This window comes from Dermacentor andersoni, chromosome 1, assembly GCF_023375885.2.
Source record: "Dermacentor andersoni chromosome 1, qqDerAnde1_hic_scaffold, whole genome shotgun sequence".
NCBI classification, from domain to species: domain Eukaryota; kingdom Metazoa; phylum Arthropoda; class Arachnida; order Ixodida; family Ixodidae; genus Dermacentor; species Dermacentor andersoni.
Window position 1 is genome coordinate 257553882 of NC_092814.1, and position 20675 is coordinate 257574556.

The 20675-nt window shown below is 43.4% G+C and overlaps 1 protein-coding gene across 2 annotated transcripts in view; it reads right to left on the minus strand.

Annotated features, from left to right (window-relative positions):
* Nucleotides 1-545: 545 nt before the first annotated feature.
* The window catches only part of mus101 (mutagen-sensitive 101), an 81058-nt gene continuing 60928 nt past the window's right edge, over nucleotides 546-20675 (minus strand). For both annotated transcript variants that reach the window (XM_050195544.3, XM_055063656.1), the window contains 2 exons: nucleotides 11994-15512; nucleotides 546-1471 (listed from right to left, as the gene is read on the minus strand). In XM_050195544.3, the coding sequence (XP_050051501.1) occupies nucleotides 998-1471; nucleotides 11994-15512 (3993 nt within the window). In that variant the 3' untranslated portion in view covers nucleotides 546-997. The remainder of the gene's footprint in view (nucleotides 1472-11993; nucleotides 15513-20675) is intronic.

Consider the following 20675-nt stretch of genomic DNA (forward strand, 5'->3'; position numbering starts at 1 on the left):
TTACAACGGTTTTGCAAAAGTTGTATTTCCCTACGATTAAATTTTTTTTATATTCATGTGTAACATATCAATTTTGTCCGCTTTAGATGTACTATTAGATGCAATTCACAAAATTGTATTATCATTTTTAGTAGTTGAGTTGCAGAGTTGTAAACTTGATAGTTTCGTCTTTTGAAAATTTTCGATTTTTCGCAATTTTTAATAAAAAATTCACAACCTAACTCAAAAATTCGAAACCAACAGTCACTAGATTTTAAGTTTTTCTTTTAAATGCAACAAACCTCGTCAAATTTGGTGCATTGGTTGCCGAGAAAAACAAATTCTCCTTTTACATGTATTTAGATAGGAGCACTCGAGCTAAAGCTTCCTCTTAAGGGCACCTTTAAAAAATCTGTGCCAATCCCCACAATGAAAGATGTTTATGCACAATACAAGCAAGACAGTACCCGTGCAGATATAACATCTATGAAGTCCCGGGATGGCATGCCAACTGAATCTGTCTAGCTTTCTGTGCAGCTTTGCTAGGTTTGACAATGCACAATGCGCGAAGAGATGAATAAGTGTTTATTTAAACATGAAAATGAAAACAAGCAGGATATCTGGCACGAGAATAAAAATAAATACAACATAAAATTCTGTAATATAAGATGCTGCTTAGCATTAAAGAATTGTTTTGGGGGGTGGGGGTTGGAATGCTCCCACTGGTTCTTCTGAGCCACATAGGATAGTCTTTTACACATTTGAATATGTTAAGCAACATCGCGTACATAAGATAAAAACTTGCACATCAAGTCCGCGCAACACAATACACTGTAAATGCTGGCAGGAAACTGGAGCACCAAACTGGTTTAATCTGCTCAACAGTTCACTGCGACTGCACTGTTGCTAGTGCAGTGGTATGCACAGTAACTTGTGCCCTAGTCGCCACAGTATTATTCACAGATACAACATCCTGTAATTACATTACTTCTGTTCTACTTCAGGACTGCAGGTCCAGTCACGGCTTCTTCCTTTTTGCTCCTAAGCCGAGGTTACTACGGTTTGAGGTGCTGGCTGCTGCCCTCTTGCTTGCAGATGTGCTTGAATTGGTGCTAACAGAAATGTCCAGAAGTTTGACCACTTCAGGGATATAGAACTTCTCAGGTGGTGGAACAGGATCATCAACCAGGAATGTTGCCATGTACTCAGCTTTAAGACACAAAGCACCAGCAGTGACAAGCAGGTCCAGCTGCACGCCTTTTGCCATTCCACTATCAAAGAGAGCATGTGTAATCTCCCCAGCCTCAAGGCCAGCACACACTGTTGTTGTCGGCACAATGGTGGCTCCACCAGCCGTGAGAATGTTCACATAGGCTGCTTCCTTAGAGGCACTTGCATAGACGGCTACACGCCAATTCGAGAATGCACCTTTGTGATCAATATCCTGGGCAATGCGCTGTCGCCACCGACGTGGAGCGAACGCCTGCTGTCCCTGCATTGCACATACATATAAAAACAAATGGGGTTCAAGGCACAAAATTAGTCATACATACTGTGCCACTTAATCAGACTGCACACACTTCACCTTATCACCTTTCCCAGCATTATGCCATTCAAAATAAACTCAACTGCATTACCCATTGAAGGCAGGGATTATGTTTCTTGTGCTTCTGTGCTTTCTGCTCAGTTAAAGAGGCATAGTAAGGTATGATTTGCTACTCATTGCGTGATAAAACAAGAGGATGCCATGAGAATTGCAAGACAGAGCAATGACACGCCACTTTTTGGAATTTGCTAAAGTAAATTTGCATGTTACTGGGTATGGGTTTACTGAAAGAACTACTGTGTAGCATGCTTCATTTCAGATTGCACCCATATTTTTAATTTCAGGTTTTAGTACACATATCCTCTTCCAGCTGCAGAATTTCCTCTGGTTAACCTCCTGCTTTCAGTCCTTCCTTCCTTTTTGCCTCTATATGAACTCTGCAGTCAACACATATTTACAAGCACATGCAGACTTTACTGTGCACATCATGCTGTGAATGACTGACTTAACATTTCTGTATTTACCATACAAATATGGGCAATTCCTGCCTGCTTCCCATGTATGAAATTATCCATTTGCTTCCTCCACTACTCTTGTCATTTATGGTAAACACATTTGCAATGCATCTACACGGGCACATGTAACCCATGCAAACTTCACACAGCTTTGCCCTTAAACATGGTATTCATGCCTTTTAAGCATCTTTAAAACTTAACTTGAAGTAATCTAAACTGATTTTACACATCCCACAGAGATTGAATTATTGGATCTGTATCCCCTTCAGTGACGAATTATTTTCAGCAGGGAAAACTTTAAAAGTTGCAGGTATTGATGTTTCAGGCGTCCAGAGTGCAAAGAAAAAAAATTCGCCTCTCTAGGAATATTATTGTGCAAATTCGGTTGCGTCCTCACATGGAGACATTGTGACTCAATACAAACTTTTAATTCCGCAAGTACAGTTTGGCACTTTACGAAAAAGGAGGGACCTTATTATTCAAGGTTGTGCAAGTGGTGCATCAACGGGTTCACAGGTTGTGAGAGTGGAAGGAACAGTCCTCAGCTGTGATGCAGAGGAAAACATTGCATTTCTGGCTGTGGCCTTGGTTTTTGCCACACACTTATCGTACTTGCACTGCTATGAAAAATTAGTTCTGCAGAAGCCCGCAAGGTAGAGGAAAGTACATTGAAGGGAAAAATTGGCATCCACCTAAACTGTAGCACGAAGCCACTAAAGAAACCCATACGGGTTTCTCAGAATCAAAGCCTTACAGTTTAAGAAAAATTTGTCCTGGTCCAGGACTCAAACCCCGAACTAACGGCTACAATTTAGGTGGATGTCAATCTTTCCCTTTGATCTACTTTCCTCCACCTTGTGGGCTTCCACAGAACTGATTTGCCATATTCATTGTTCCAGTGCCTCGAGTTGTCGAGTAATTCGCCCTCGCTCTGTGAATGGCTAGCCTCATGGTAGGCTGAGATGGTAGACCAACCGCCCCAGAAAGGCATTGGTCTAGGGTTCGAGTCTCGGACCAGGGCGAATTTTTCTTTAACTGTAAGGCTTTCTTCTTAAGAAACCCGTATGGGTTTCCCGTGTGGCTTTGTGCTGCAATTTGGATGGATGCCAATTTTCCCCTTTCACTGCTATGGAAACGGCGACTGGACTTGCTGATGCTAGTGATCCTCTGCATCGTACCTCACACAATTGCAGCACGTTTAGAGCAAGGACGGTTACTTAAAATGAGCTTTTGAGGAATGGTATTAAAAGAAACAATGCTAAATTGCAGCGCAGACAAAATTCTCAGATACAAAAACAATCCGTGGTGCTACTGTGATTCAGCTTCATCTGAACGAAATTCTATTGATCTGGCATCAAACTAGGAGTCATTGATATCCGGACGACTTGAGGATGCAACATAATTGCCAGACCGACGTCCTCCACTTGATGGTCTGGAAACGCAAGCGTCTGCCATCTTCATAATCAAACAGTGCATACGGTGATCCTTGTGCCACATTTAAAAATTGCTGCCACTTGTAATTAAAAGGAATACTAAAAAACTAAATTTTATTTCTCGACAGTGAACTAGATGGCGCAATAAGTCCAAAAAATGCAAGAACAGTGGAATCTCGATAAATGGAAATCGCTTAAACAGAACTGCCTCTTAAACTGAACACCATTCTCATGGTTTGTTGGTTTTATATTCATGCAATTTTATTCAGCTTTGTCCCTCAGTAAATGGAACTCCTAATAAACGAAACCAATTTTCCCGGTCCCTTGAGGTTCCGTTTAAAGAGTCCACTGCAGTTTTAAATTTTTGCGTGCTGCCTATGGGCCACTGGCATGGTAAAGAAAGAGTAAGTCACAGTGTCTCCGTATGGAGATGCGGATAAAAACAGGGTCCTAACTATTCAGTAACAGAACCCCGAGTATTGAGAAACTGTTCTTTATAAAAAGCCCTTTCTTTACATAAAACACAATTTTTCAACTGTTACGAATGATTGAGGCTGCTATAAAAAAAGAAATTTGAACAGTACAAACCAGAGCTTTTATAAGACATGGAACTGTTCTCTTCAAACATATTTTTCTTCAGTAGTGTTTCGCCACTTAAACTCGCATTGTGTTCATTATGTTCATTTATGTCTCGAATATTAACCACACCAGTGTGCACCGTGACTCCTCTTTTTGATAAAAAGGGCAATGAAGAAAGCCGCATCTCCATATGGAGACACCGTGACTGAGAGGGGTAAACAGTGCAGTCCACTTATAATGATACCACATATAATAATATATCGGTTATAACGATGTGTCGACTTCAGAGAATCAACTTATGCATTAGGGCTATGAGAAAAAAAAAAAACGTATACAACGATATGTTATTCACCGCATATCGGATATCACGATCGAAATTCTGCCTTTTGGATGACGTTTTCCATGCAGAATAATCATGAAATTTGCATTGCTAAGTTGCTCTTAACCAAGACAGGGCGAAAGTTAGCCAACGCAAGTTCGTATCTGCCGCCATTACCGCGCAGCGCGTCCCGCCAGTGTGCAGATTACGAAAGCCACAAAGAGCATTTCAAGTTAACACAGCATCCTACAAGATGGCGCCAGCTACTTCGCACCCGCGTCGCCGGCGAGCATCCACAGATAAAGAGAGAGAGAACCGCGACTCAAACCGCACCTATGCTCCCTTTCTACAATCCCCTCAGCGAGCGCGGAAATGCGCCGCGGTCGGTGTGCCGCCAAAGCGCAAAGCTGTGTCGCTTGGGGCGAAGCTGCACATTTCGCAAGACTCAAAGTACCAGCTCGCACAGTCGACGATATCGACGATTCTGACAACCGCGAGTGCCACCACGATCATGAAGGCTAGAAGCAGTGATCCTGATCCTGACGATCAACGGAAACGGCGGACTTTGTGCGCCAGGACAAAACCCCCTATGTGTGAAACCAACACGGTAGCAGCCGCTGACATTAGCGAACTCTGGCAGCACGTCGCCACTGGCGATAACATTGGTGATGCTTCGATGGAGGAGTTTCTGGGTGCAGATAGTGCTGCCTCGTTCTGCGAAGAATCTCTGAAGGGGCAATCATCACGGCACAGACGGCGGCGTGATGCGACGGAGGTGACGACAGCAGCAGCAGTGACGAGATTGACAGTTGCCTGCCTTTGACACCGACCCCCAACATTTATGCAAAGTGTACTGTCGCCGGTAGAGTCGCTCACCGATTTCATGCACGCTAAATTATAGCCGCCAGTGTTCACGCAGCCGCTGGACGCTATGCACACCGCGGTTGTGAACCTGAAACTTCCACGAAAGCAAGTGCAGATTTCTATTTCAGCGCGCCTAAGGCTTGACATGTTGCTTAGAAGTATAAATTAACATTTCGTTTTTCACAGCCTACTTTCTACAACGGAAATTTTTTATCGCAAGTGGCAAATTTGATGTCTGAGCTATAAGGGTATGTTCGGCAGTTTTTCTTTTTTCTTTTTTTACGGCAGTCCAGATATAGTGATGATTGGTTATAACGATTGAATATTTCGTTCTTCTTGATATCGCTATAAGTGGACTGCACTGTAGTACACATGTGGTGGCACGTGGTGACCTGATTATCTTGTTCTTTCCCAGGCCAAAAACACTCACTGCAGTGGTAGTCTTGCAACCTCCATCCCAAACCTGCTCAGCTTTGTAACAAACAGAAGATTACAAAAGAAAGAGAGAGAGAGAAGACATGCTGTAGCTCTGAACAAAGAGCTAAGAAAAGGTGGTGTTGTGCCGCTGCTTTTAATAAAATTTAAAGGAACTCTGAAATGATTTTGACGATTGTGTACAAGTGCACAAAATCGGTCCAGTAGGTCCTTCTGATTAAGATATAATCTAAGCCCTCCGCATAACGCTCATAATTACAAAGTCTTAAAAATGTGCATCACTGTCTATCACAGAGGTTCCACTCCTTTGAGTTTTCAGCTGCCTCTTCTCACGTTACGTAGCATGGGTGAGGGATGTTCCCCAGGTGAGTGATTCAACTGGTTACCCGCACAATGTCATCGGGAATGCTAGAAACATGTCGCTTCATGGAGCTTATTTTTAATAGCATATATATGCACAAAAATCTGCATGCATACAAATTCAATAAATGTGTATGTTTCTTCACACTAATGAACTACTTCTGCCTGAGAAGGCAAATCGTTTGCTACAGCTGTGGCGACGGCACCCAATGAGGCGTGTAGGGTTTTTCAATAAAAATAGGTGCAGCAATGTCTTTTTTCCTTGGCGGCAGGATCACGAATGGTAAACCAGTGCTGTACTATGCTTGTCTTGCACTGCAGGTGCGTGCAGGAATTAAACTGCAGTGATTGCAAGCTGTAAAAGATGCGAGTGCTGCATGTCAATGTCAGCAACAACCTCTATGATCAGCACAGCGATCATGCGCAGTTTCGGAAAGAAAGGTGCCTTTAATGGAAACCGCAGATTCTACATTTGTCAAAAAGCCATGTTTTGTGTATGATTTGCTGAGAATGGTAGCAGAAAAATTTCCTCGCAAGACGAGATCTAGAATAAAAGCACTGCAAAGAAAATTAAATATGCCATACAATGTGTCAAAATGTCTGGCAAAAGCTACCATTTCTGCCTACCATTTAAAAAATGTGGGTTTGATGTCCGTGTACATTTTCCCCCCCAATTTACTTTTTTTTTTTTATTTTAGAGTAGAGGAAACATTGGAATGTGGTGAAATAGGCTGTTTATAAACAGCCCATTTTACCACATTTCGAAGTTAGCAGCAGCTCTAGCCTACTACGGCAGTGCTTGCTTTAACTGCTGACAGGTACAAAGAAATCTTACAAGCGCAATATAGAGAATGGTAAACGTACGTGCAAGATATTCACGTGTTATCAGGCTATTATCAAGCCAAAAAATAATCAGCATAAACAGTTACACTCAAACCTCACTATAACGAAGTTGAAGGGGAAGCCAAAATTAGTTATAACCATTACTTCGTTATACTGACTACAGTCGAGCCTGGCTATATCGAACTCGCAACAAAACGCCTATCAGTTCGATATAGAGTGTAATTCGATATAAGCCTGCTAAATAATTGGATGTCATAAAGGCACATACCATTTGTAAAATTACTTTATGATGAAACTAGCTTAGTTTCGCATGAAATAGTCCTGCATTTCTTTCTGCTTGGGCAATTTTGCTGCCTGCGATGCTCGCACTTTTCCACATTGTCTAAGGAGTTGGAGCAGCTGAGGCCGCAACTTTCCACATTCGCGTAGAAGCACTGGACTAGTGCGAGCGCACCAATCACTTCGGAGGATGTGGGCAGAGGACCGTCATTGCTTTCCTCATTGTGCCTACTTTCACTTGTGCTCGGTACGATGTCGGCAATGTAGTCTTTGTTTTCAGGCTCTCCCGTGGTCGCGACACCATCATTTGCGCTCACAAGCTCGTACACCGTTGATTCGTCAACAGCTTCCAGAAATTCTGACAGCTCGCTGCAAAATTCAGCAACACCAGCAACAGCTTCGTTGCATTCATCAGAATTTACAGTCATAACCGAGCATGTGGAAGTCAGCACGGCTGAAGCAATTTCGGATGAACCACTCTTACACGGCCATGCGTACCCATCGGACGCCACGGGCACCGAGTCACGAGTTTGGCCGCTTTAGCCCTAATCTCCCCCTTATTCTTCAAGATCGTGATGAGAGTGCTCCTCAGAATCTTGTACACTGAGGGGACATCCGACTTCTCACCGCGTTCGACCCTATTTATGATTTCGAGCTTCACGACGAAAGGCGAATTCTGCCGCTTCATCACGGCAACACTGCGGGAGAAGGCCCACAAGGCACACTCACAATGAACCAGAAAAGCAGCGAGACAACTCGCACTTTCGTCATCTTTCACAATGAGGGCACAAGAGCCTCTAATTGGCTGTCTGAGCAAGCGCTGCGGGCAGGCCAGGATCATTTTTGCAGGGGGGTGTCGGCGGCTCGTCCGAGGCAGTGCGGTCACGATAGGGAGAGCGGCTGGATGGAGCCGCGCCGCCAGGTCTTCCTGCCACCGCAAGGAAAAGCCAACTTCCGGGGGCACTTTCCGCCGCCTGACGTTCGATATATCGGGAGTTGCTACTATTTTTTTTCGATGTAAGCGTAATTTTTTCGATATATATACTCATTGTAACTATACCGTGTCCAGAAATTGTTCGACATATAGAATAGTTCGATGTAAACGGGTTCGACTGTATTGCCATTTACTGCAGTATATGCCCGATGGTATGCACCACTTTAAACATGCAATGACTACAGCTCTGCAGCCCGCTGAACCGCTATGCAGCCACGCAAGCGGTGAAAATGCAATAAAACAACAGCAAAAAACTCTCCAGCGCATGCAACACACAATTTTATAACACCTGACGTGACAGCCATTAAGACAGCATTCTTAAGTTGAAATGCGATGGTCTTTTGCTTCCGCTTTCCACTCTGTTCGCTCATATTGTTGTGAAACCGTCGAAGTATATGGCCAACACAGCTTGGCACAGCACCAGAACCGTGGACACGGATGCATTCGGCCCTTGAAAGCGAAACTATCTGATCCGCCGCTCCCTCATGGCCCTGCAGCTCTGCTGTGTGAGCATGCCAACTTTGCTTGGCTGCTTCGTGCTAGTTTCGCACAATCTCAGAGGTCATGCCTAACTGCGTCAGCACAACGTGGTGCACTGCAGTGAGAGAGAGAGAGAGAGAGAGAGAGAGAGACACTGGTTTTTAGCATGCCATGCGTAAGCATCATCATCTATATGCGGCATGGCACAGCTAAGCGTGTCTTCCAAGATTGCAATCTCAGAAGGCGCACCTAGCTTCGCCAGCTACGTGCTGCAGCGAGAGAGAGGTGCGATAAGTGCTACTTGTGCTGGGCCACACACAGTGATGAGAAAAACCAGTGATGCTCGACGGCGTATCCAACATGGGAATTATGACCTGCCGTGCAAGACGAGTGCGGAACCCGGCGGAAAGTGACATGTTCGGTGCACAACGGTCAGTACTTTTGGTTTCGGAGATGAATCTAGTTTGTTATATCCATTGGCAGAACAATTTTACTGAATTAAAACAATGTTTAAAATACATGGATCTCTATGGGGATTTCAAGAGGAATTGCATTGATTATATCCCTTTTCATTATAACCAAGAAGAAAGGGGGTTAACTGAGGGGCCAGATTTTTATTAGTCATATCATAAGAAGCCAACAAAACTGACACCAAGGACAACATAGGAGAAATTGTGTTTAATAAATGAGACAAGGTAACAATAAATAAAGGGAAATGAAAGTGGATGAAAAAACTTGTCGCAGGTGGGGAACGATCCCACATGCGAAGGTTGTGGGATCGTTCCCCACCTACGGCAAGTTGTGTTTTCATCCACTTTCATTTCCATCAATTTATCGTTGCTTTGTGGGATCGTTCCCCACCTGCGGCAAGTTGTTTTTTCATCCACTTTCATTTCCATTAATTTAGCATTTCTTTAGCACAAGTAATTTCCCCTATGTTGTCCTTGGTGTCAGTGTTTGTTGGCTTCTTACGATATTTTCATTATAATGAGGTTCAAATCGACATGTTTGCACAGCGCAAAAAACGAGGACTGAAGGAAGAGCACAACACTGGCACTGGACATGTTCGCACAGCGAAAAAGACGAGGACTGAAGGAAGAACACAACACAGCGCCTGTGTTGTGTTCTTCCTTCAGTCCTCATCTTTTGCACTGTGCAAACATGTCGATATTGAATCACCAACTCGCCCAAGCTTCCACCTTATTGAGCCTCAAATGTATGTTGTAATTTGCACATTGGATATACGCTCACAGAAACATAGTGAATGCCCGATGTGGTCTGCCTCTTTTTTGCTTTATATGTAGCAGAAGCCAGCAAACATTGCGTATCGTGCCACCGTGTCTCCATCAGTCACGCAAAGTTGTAAAAGTTTGCTCCTTCTAGTCCAGGTTTAATGAGAAAAACTGTGTAGGAAAGAGATGCCAGAACACAATCTACCCAAATCAACAGCTTGTGTCACCACATGATGTCATGGCCAAGGAGGTGAGACATAACGATGGCTACACGGTGTAAAATTTGAGGGAGGACTATAGCTTGAGAGGAGGATAATGTTTAACCACTTGTACATGTTTTGTTAAAATGTGGTGATACAAAACTCTTGTCGGAAAGCATTCCTTGAGAGGTACCCTCTGTCTAGGCTTACAACAACAACTGTTTGTTGTTGCACTCCAAATGCAACCATTAAAGCGAACATGGTGCATAAAATGGAGACGATCAAAAAATGGTCTTTCGGATTTTTTCAGTTTTTGTTTTTTTATTATTCAAGCTTACGTTAAAACATTATTGGTAACAACCACATGAAACCAAATAAAGCATAGGAGAAATCAGCTGTTCATTTTAATTGAAATGAAGAAAAAATAGAGAAAAGGAAAATGAAAGTGGACAAAAAGGCCACTTGCTGCCCGTGGGAGCTGCACCATCTTCCACATTATGTGTGTGATACTCTGCTATAGCAATAGTGAAATGGTTGAACATCAGCCACTGCTTTGGGAGGCAGACAAGTGCTATCGCCGGGTGTCTACAGGTAAAATAGGCAAAAGTGTGCTAGTGGCCTGGTGCTCAGTAAATGTGGTAACTCTATGCTTGGGAAAGACACCCACCTGATGGAAAATTGCTTAAAATGAACTGCTAGCAATCGTTTTTCCAATACTCTCAGAGGTTCTAATCATGTATGAGGCATCAAGTATGTATTGCAGCCAGGCTTCTCTCTTGCACTTTCCTCTGGACCCGCTGCTCCATCTAGCAACGTCACAGCGAAGTTTGTGCGTGTCAGTTGTGTGAACACATTCAGACAAGACCGTCTGATTATAAATGACATGGGTTTGTTTTCACACAGAACTAGATAAATTTTAAGGGATTTTCTTTTGTCATTGAATAACGGAACATACCCGGCAGCCGAAGTTAACGTCAAAGGAGTTCATTGACGAGCAGCACATACCCAGTGGCACATATCCAGGGACCCAAGTTGGCATGAAAGGGAAGGGAAAAGCACAGCAGCCTGGTGCTCTACTCATTAGACCATGGACCACCCAGCAACCCAAGTTGGCGTGAAATAAGTCGGATAAAGACAGAGACAGAAAAACATACCGCAAACTGAGTGAAGTTCCCAAAGAGTGCTAATCGCATTAAAGCTTGTTCGTGCTAACTGTTCACACCATTCTATCTATACAATTTGTGGCAGTGAAGCACAGTCTCTGTGCAGCCCTAACTCAAAGCAGGGGCCAGCACCAAGCAGGGTATAACCTCAGATACTGAAAGCACAGTGCACAATTTCTATGTAGTATATATCATTCTGTCCATCATTGGCAATCTTAATTGCAGAAGAATTGTGTGACCCTTTTAGTAACAACCTTCTTGGCAACTGTAAGGAATTTCTTGACATAGAGCAAGTGCTGCAAGGTATCTAAAAGGATAACTTAAATCTAGATTAGTTCAATGTTTGCCTGTAGATAGCTATGGGTGCATGTTTTAGAGCACCCCACATAATTTTATTAATCCCTGTAAGAACAAAAAAAAACAGCTGACAAGCAGACAGAAAATACCCAAAATAACAACAGGCTGAAAACACCGCTTGGAATTCAGTCCTGCCTTTGTCACTGATGGGCATTGTGCAAAAGGAGTACAAAAGACAGGATTTGTACCTGTACTGTCGAGTGGACTTATTCTTTTTTTGTTATTATTTTAACACCAAGCCCTTCGAGTCACAAATAACCAACTACAATAGCTTTACCTGCTCTCTGTGCATATACTGATGCCGTATTGCGAAAAATATGCAACATTTTTGTTTTCTGCACTATTAAAATTTATTGTTAACTAAACCATGAAAAAAAAAAAATTTAGCAAACAGCAGCACATTTATCAAGCTCACCTTGCCTTTGTGGCTTTTCGTTGATGCAGTTGAGAGGTTCATAAGGCAGCTTTCAGTCAAGGGACCACCCCATTCATATTCCTCTTCATCCAAAAATTTTCCAGCCTTTGCACTCTCGTCCAGGTAAGCTGCATGCAAGACAAACTTTCCAGCAGCAAGAGCAGCAAGATAGCGTTCATTCTTAAGGGCCTGTAGCAATACCAGATGTGTCATTTCTGGATTATAGGCTTTGGAAGTAAGCAGCACACCATTTAGTTTAGATATGATTGATGCATAGCGGATCTTCTGCTCATCTGAGAAGCCAGAAATCACAAACACCTTAGGAGGCAGCTCCACTATTGGCTCTGCTTCTTCAAATACATTGTCATCTGCTCTGTCAGGGGACTGCTCCGTTGCTGGCTGTGAAGCAGGTTCCATTTCAGCCAGCTTTCCAGCAAGCCTAGCCATTTCCATCCTTCGTGTTGGGTCATCCCAAGTGATGGCAACAAACTGGGATTCTGAGTCGGGCAAAGGAAGGCTAGTAATGACTGATGGCTTTGTAGAGTCTGTTCCTGTGAGCACAGGGTGAATTGGCGATGCAACTATAGGTGCTGGAGCTGGTCTCAAACTCTGTCGTCGCCCAGCTGCTTTTGCAGCCATCATGAGTTCATCCAGCTGATCATTTATCTTTTGCTGGCTCTCTGTGAGCCTCCGAGGTTGCAGTTCTGCGCTTTGAGGTGCTTTTGGCAACCCAATTTCTCCGCGAGGAGGTGACTTTAGGGGCTTGGGTGATCCAAGCTGCGAGGAAGCACTCTGCTGAGACCGCTGCTTAGGGACACGGACGGTTGAAACATGGCCTACAAGAGAAAGTCGTTCATCATGTGCACTAGGGAAGTCAGCTTCATCAAGCCAAGAACCAGAGCCCTTGCAAGCATACACCCAGCCTGAGCTCACTAGACTTTTGCCTTGTTCTCTGGCTCGAAGCACTTCCCGTGGCACTGCCTCTCCGGGCTTGCTTTGGTGCACAATGTGCGTGCAATGATCTGAGTAAGCAGAAATAAATTCCCCACCTAGTTCACGGACTATGTCTCCCAACTCCTTCTGCACATGTGAGAGCCTCTTTGACACACATACAATTGCTCCTGCAAGTGGGAATGATGCTGGTGGTGCTCCTTGTACCTGTCCAGTCTGAAGTCCAGGACTTGGGCTGTCCAGCAGTCCATTAAGGTCTTCATTGACACCAAACTGTTCCAGGATCTGGTCAAAATTTCGAGCAATTTGTTTTCCAAGAGACAAGGGACGTGACCTTCTCGGTGTGTTCATGTTTTCTTTGGAAGCCCAGTTCCCTTCAATCCCTGTGATGTTCAGCTTTGGCCTATAAGTGGCATCTATGCTTTGCTGGAAGCTTTCGTCTTCACTGCTAGCCTCTGCACTGGCCAAACTACTGCTCATGCTGTTGTGGCTTTCTGATAGAAGTTCTCGAATACGCTGACTTTTTAGAAAGCTTCCTGGAGTTGACAAAGCACCAGCAGAAACTGTCCGTCTTTCATCAGGCGTGCACAACAACCTTGCTGGTTCAGCAGCTGCAATCTTGCTTCTCTCATCAACAGCATTATCAGTATGCTCATTAGCAAAAGATGGGTCATGAACTATAAAGCTTCCAGGCTCCTTACACATCGAAGGGGTGTGCGAGGCTGACATTTGAGCGCCACGTGCTTCCGAAGCTTGCCTTGTGCTTTCCTTATGTGGCAGCATGTTGAAAGGTTCAGATTCTTTGTCAGGTAGGAGTGTTATGCTGTTCTGATTATCAAGTTGCACTCCATGCTTTCCTGCATAAGAACCATTTTGGTTCAAAGCATTTAAGCTTCTAACTGAAGATGAAGGCTTGGCATTGAGGGGTTGGTGAGCAGCATCACTTAGCAAGAACATGTCCTCATTCATCTTTTTACCATACTTTGCACTAGCCACCAGCCAGTCTTTGGTGACCACAGGCAGGCCCCAATTCACAGCAGCCTCAAATTTAGTGCCTTCAGGTTCTCGTGCAATCAAATGAGTGTTTGGCAAAAGGTTCCGCTGGTTGTTGCGACGTACTGACCGCACGAGAAATTCCTGGCAAGTAGCCCCCAATGATTCAGCCAAGTGAACTAGAAAATCTCGCTCTGGCTTGCTATACTGGCTGAACGAAATGACACAACCATGCAGAAAGTCCTTTGTCGCTGGTTTTGTGAATGGCCGGAACAATGGGTCCTCTTCAAAAGGAAGCAAAGATTCCTTGTGAACACAGGCCTCAAGCCAGCAGTATGTTACCAATATGCCATCAAGAGAGCTGTAGTTCTTGGGCTCTATAACAAGTGGCACAATCTCTATCAACTGCTGCCTGCCCTTGCTGGCACTATCATCTTCATATATTTTTCCGCCATTGTGAGTGATGTACTCTTCCAAAATTAGCTCATCCTCTTTTTTGAAATCGTGTATCCTGAAAAGCATACCTGTAAAGAGTGCATCAGCAGACTCGTACCTCTCCAGCAGTTTTTCATTCATGGTGCTGTTTTTCATGCTGGCTTCAAGAGAATCCAATGCTTCACTTGTCTTCTCTATATTGCATGCAGAAATTGTAGCATCATTTTTCTCGTGATGTAAAGTGGATGCACCGTCTCCGACATTCATACTACCATTATTCGAGACCCTGTACTGCTCTACAATATCACTAAGATCAGTTGGAAATGGATTTTCACATTCTAGTATCACTGATTTCCTGCGAGTCTCAATGGTGTTGGGCATACAATTTGCAGGCAGCTCGCCACCTCCAACATCAGAGTGCAACTCTGCCAGCAGGTATGTGTCGATCTTCTGCAATTTGCCTGAAGCACAGCTTTCAGCAAACCACCGTGCAGACACAACATAAGGTGAGCCACCATGCCTCTTGATCATTTTCATAATTTCTGAAATGAAGTGAGGACCTTCAGCAGCTACTACATGGGTAACTTCTTCCTTGTATTCATCGAGCCTCACTCCACCACATGCATTGATAACTTTTCTCATTTTCTCAAGTTTTTCTTGGGCAAAGCCCCACAGAAGTACACAGCACCCATCCAGAAACTGACCACAGCATGACGACAATTTATCAATATCAATATCATCAACTGGATCTTTCAGCTTGACCTCACGCAGGGTCAGAATGCTCTCATTTGAGCGTGCAGTATCATTTATGTGAGTGGCCTCTTCGGTTTTGATGACACTACAATCCCATGAAGGCAAAGCATCATCTGCACAAGACCGATTGGGTGTTGATTTTTTGCAGACATCAGCTGGTTCCAAAGCATAAAGTGATTCATCAAGGGCATAGCCTGCTTGTGCGCTTTCATATAGCCAGCGGACATGGACACAATGCAGCTTCCACAGGCGGGCATAACTATACTTGTCCCCAGAAGCTTCCAAGAGAGCCACATGGGTTGTCTTCTTGCAATGCAGCTGGCCAGAGTAAGAGCCTCCATTGGACTCTACGAGGGCTTGTAGCTGCTTACGTTCAGCAGTAGGCACCTGAAAATTTCAAGGGAGGAAAAAAAAACTACTGCTTTCAACAGGTCTAGGTACTTGCCTTTATATGAAAGAAAGAAAAAAAGGAAAAGATAGCTACTACTAGTTCAACAGCAGGTAAATGTTGAACAGTGTTCAGTGCACTAACAATGTCAAACAGTAGACTTTGGTAGTGTCCCTTTAAGACAAACCTGGTTAAGGTGAATTTTTGGATATAAGGAACTATGTAGTGTGAACATTTAGATGCTTTCCCATACACCTAATGAAAATCAGTTTAATCCGTTAAGCTGAACATCCGCAGCTGCCACAGACACCTGCTACTTGGCTCAGCGAGAGGCCCACATCGGCGGCCTTTGTAGGAGATGAATCTGCTATCTACATGAGAAGCAAGCGCTATTTCTGGTGGAACATACTATATGCCAGTATCCATCATGACATAGAAGCCTGCAGCACAGAATAATTGAAGAGCTCCTCAATGTTCCTCTGCAGGCTAGTAATTAGGCGAGGATGCTGCCCAAGAGCCAGCCACAATGACACAGCTGATAATGACCCAAATACTTTGGTGCTTTTTTTTTTCAACGTGATGGCACTTAAGAATTTTTCAGCAAGCTAGGTGAAATGTCAGCTTTTGTGACAGCCCACAATCTTGCACAAAGCTGGCAAGCAACCATTATTCAAATGCTTAAGTAACTGAGTGCATAAAGAAACACTTCTTTCCATCTTGCGAATCCAGTAAATGTCTCTCTTACATTTGATTTTTGGTTTTGATGCTGTTCCTTTTATTGTATTGTGTAGTTCGTGTGCCAGGAATAGCAGATTTTGAGCTCTATGGAATACTTCTGTTAAGTCAAACTTCTTAAGGTATATTATTACATATATATATACATATTTTCATGGACCCCTCGAGTTCATCTTAACAGGAGTTTACTGCATAATTCATGGGCCTTTACACTTCAAAGATGCACTTCAGAAAAACGTCAATGCAATAACTTCAAACCATGCATGCATGCAAGGAACTGTACACTCGCACCTTTCAGACCCACTGCTTCTGCAGCTCAGCATGAGGTTATTGGTTCAGTTCCCAGCTGTAGTGGCCACATTCCGACATGACCAGAATGCAAAAATGTTTGTGTATTGAGCATTGTGTGCATGTTAAAAAAGCTCAGATTGTCAGAATTGTCCTGGAGCCCCTCTACTATACTGTTTCGCACAATCCCTTTGTTGCAAGACATTCACCCTACAATGCCCAGCATAATTTTTGATACGCTGACTTTGATGCCTAAAAAACTCTAACGTAAGCTTTCTAGCTGAATAGAATAGAATAGAACTAGCTAGAATAGAACCAGCTAGAATAGAACTGGCAGAACTTTCGAAGTTAATCAACAAGCGTAAGACAGCTGACATAAGGAAGCATAACATGGATAGAATTGAACAAGCTCTCAGGAACGGAGGAAGCCTAAAAGCAGTGAAGAAGAAACTAGGAATTGGCAAGAATCAGATGTATGCGTTAAGAGACAAAGCCGGCAATATCATTACTAATATGGATGAGATAGTTCAAGTGGCTGAGGAGTTCTATAGAGATTTATACAGTACGAGTGGCACCCACGATGATAATGGAAGAGAGAATAATCTAGAGGAATTCGATATCCCAGAAGTAACGCCGGAAGAAGTAAAGAAAGCCTTGGGAGCTATGCAAAGGGGGAAGGCAGCTGGGGAGGATCAGGTAACAGCAGATTTGCTGAAGGATGGTGGGCAGATTGTCCTAGAAAAACTGGCCACCCTGTATACACAATGCCTCAAGACCTCGAGCGTACCGGAATCTTGGAAGAACGCTAACATAATCCTAATCCATAAGAAAGGCGACGCCAAAGACTTGAAAAATTATAGACCGATCAGCTTACTGTCTGTTGCCTACAAAGTATTTACTAAGGTAATTGCAAATAGAATCCGGAACACCTTAGACTTCCGTCAACCAAAGGACCAGGCAGGATTCCGTAAAGGCTTCTCAACAATAGATCATATTCACACTATCAATCAGGTGATAGAGAAATGTGCGGAATATAACCAACCATTATATATAGCTTTCATTGATTACGAGAAAGCGTTTGATTCAGTCGAAACCTCAGCAGTCATGGAGGCATTGCGGAATCAGGGTGTAGACGAGCCGTATGTAAAAATACTGAAAGATATCTATAGCGGTTCCACAGCCACTGTACTCCTCCATAAAGAAAGCAACAAAATCCCAATAAAGAAAGGCGTCAGGCAGGGAGATACGATCTCTCCAATGCTATTCACAGCGTGTTTACAGGAGGTATTCAGAGACCTGGATTGGGAAGAATTGGGGATAAGAGTAAATGGAGAATACCTTAGTAACTTGCGCTTCGCTGATGATATTGCTTTGCTTAGTAACTCAGGGGACCAACTGCAATGCATGCTCACTGATCTGGAGAGGCAGAGCAGAAGGGTGGGACTAAAAATGAATCTGCAGAAAACTAAAGTAATGTTTAACAGTCTTGGAAGGGAACAGCAGTTTACGATAGGTAGCGAGGCACTGGAAGTGGTAAGAGAATACATCTACTTAGGACAGTTAGTGACTGCTGATCCAGATCATGAGAGTGAAATAATCAGAAGAATAAGAATGGGCTGGGGTGCGTTTGGCAGGCATTCGCAGATCATGAACAGCAGGTTGCCATTATCCCTCAAGAGAAAAGTGTATAACAGCTGTGTCTTACCAGTACTCACGTACGGGGCAGAAACCTGGAGGCTTACGAAAAGGGTTCTACTTAAATTGAGGACGACGCAACGAGCTATGGAAAGAAGAATGATAGGTGTAACGTTAAGGGATAAGAAAAGAGCAGATTGGGTGAGGGAACAAACGCGCGTTAATGACATCTTAGTTGAAATCAAGAAAAAGAAATGGGCATGGGCAGGACATGTAATGAGGAGGGAAGATAACCGATGGTCATTAAGGGTTACCGACTGGATTCCGAGGGAAGGGAAGCGTAGCAGGGGGCGACAGAAAGTTAGGTGGGCAGATGAGATTAGGAAGTTTGGAGGGTCAACATGGCCACAATTAGTACATGACCGGGGTAGTTGGAGGAGTATGGGAGAGGCCTTTGCCCTGCAGTGGGCGTAATCAGGCTGATGATGATGATGATGAAGCTTTGAAAACCCAACATAGAGCCCACACTAGCTTTTCGTACATGCTGGAGGGAGTTTTCAGTTTGATTCAATTATTTCCATGTTTACTCACTTATTTCACTGTTTTCTTTGATATGGAATGGTGTTTGGGCTTTGTGGGGTTAAGCCAAACCAAATAAATAAATAAATAAATAAATAAATAAATCACTTTCTAGTGAGATCCATAGGGTGTTAAAACCAATGTGTCTACCATGTTTACACCCAGCTTCTCCTGGTTTTCTCTCACTATCAAAATCTACCGGATGCGCAATTTGAAAACACTATTCCTTATCACCATTAGCCCTGAGAACGAACTACAGGGGCACTGCGAACATCGCTCGCGTGACGTCAGGGCACGGGCTCACGCCTGTCATCTGCAACAGTTCAGGCGGTGTGCAGGTGCCTTCTGCAGTGTTTCAGTTTGTTCGCTCTCATTCCCTATGCCTGTATGCCTATGATGGCCATCTAAATATATTTTTACGCCTCCTTCATTAGCGAAAATTTATTCAAAGAGGTTATTTTCTTGATGGCACTATATTTCTCAAAGGTAACGTTACAGTGCCAGTGAAAGAAGCTCTGACAAGCCCATTGTGGGTTTTTCATGTGCTGATCTACACCTCACAGTGGTACCTCATGTGAATAATGAAAGCTTAAATGCAATAACACAGCACATCAGAATCCACTTAGGATACCATACCTACCATGGTGAAACAAGCATCTCAGAACCGCTGGCTATATATAGTATGACTTTTACAACATTTAACAAGCTAAAACATGTTTGCTCATGATGAGCAGTTCAAGGTATAATATCGAATTTTTGCATTTCTTCAGAGAAACTCTTAGCAGTGACACAAGGACTTAACACTGCAGCTTGGATTCCACCAGCACTACTTGCTTCTTTAACTGCTTCTCAAAATTACGCCGTTCATCACTGGTTAAATTTAAGTGGCGGTAATTTGAAGTATAGCTAATAGAGGCCTACAGCTGTTGGTAGCATATGGAAATAAATGTACGAATACTTATTCCCTTTCCTGTGCTACACGTTTACACCTATCTGTGCTACACTTGAGCAGTTTACTGGCATGTGTTGTTTGAGGAACAGACATGACGAATCTGTTAGGCGAACTGACACAGGCTGCTTGGCCAAAATATTTGAGTGAAATACGCCTTTTGGACTGTGGCTGCAGCCAGAAAGACGCCGAAGCCTCATGTATTAGTAGTATGGGATATATGGAGATATCATTCCCCGGTGGAAGTAAAAAATTAAGTGAATTCATGTGATTCTTGTGCTGTCTTATTATTCTTGTGCTGTCTTCCTTATGAGGAGGGTATGCAAGGTTCTCTTTAATGTACTAATGAAGCAAATAGTTCTCAGTTTGTACAATTAAACAACGTAAGATGGCGACATGGTGAGGCAGAAGGTGTTTGAATGACCCTTTTCAAGGCAGCCTAAGCTGCGCTGTAGTGCCTTGAATATACTTTATGCACTGCAATTGGCACTGTAAGGAACTGCTTCATGTTTTCAATTCGAAGTTGTAGTGAACTTCAGTAATGGGTTTTGCAACGATACATGTCTCACCGTAACGACAGTTGGTTGCTTCCGTTGCGTGAGGGATGTGCCATATTGTTGATAAAGGCTGCTGAGGGTCACTATGCAATATTTCATTGCTTCCAATTCATTAGTTCTCAATCTTAACCACGAAACTTCTCTTTCATGTGATTGCTGTTATGGTATTCGTGAAGTATATACCGACTACACATGACATAATACGCACGTAACTCTTCCTTTTATGCATTACTAAAGCAGCCGTATTTGACTAGAACAACTCACCAGAGTAATAAGAATCACGATGAAAGTTTTACTAACATGCATTTATAATGTTGACACTAAATACCAAGTTTTTTTTTCACATAATACACTATGTCTCTCAAACTAAGTACTAAGGAAATGTTAAGTGTTTAGCAGAGCATCATACACAACTTCGC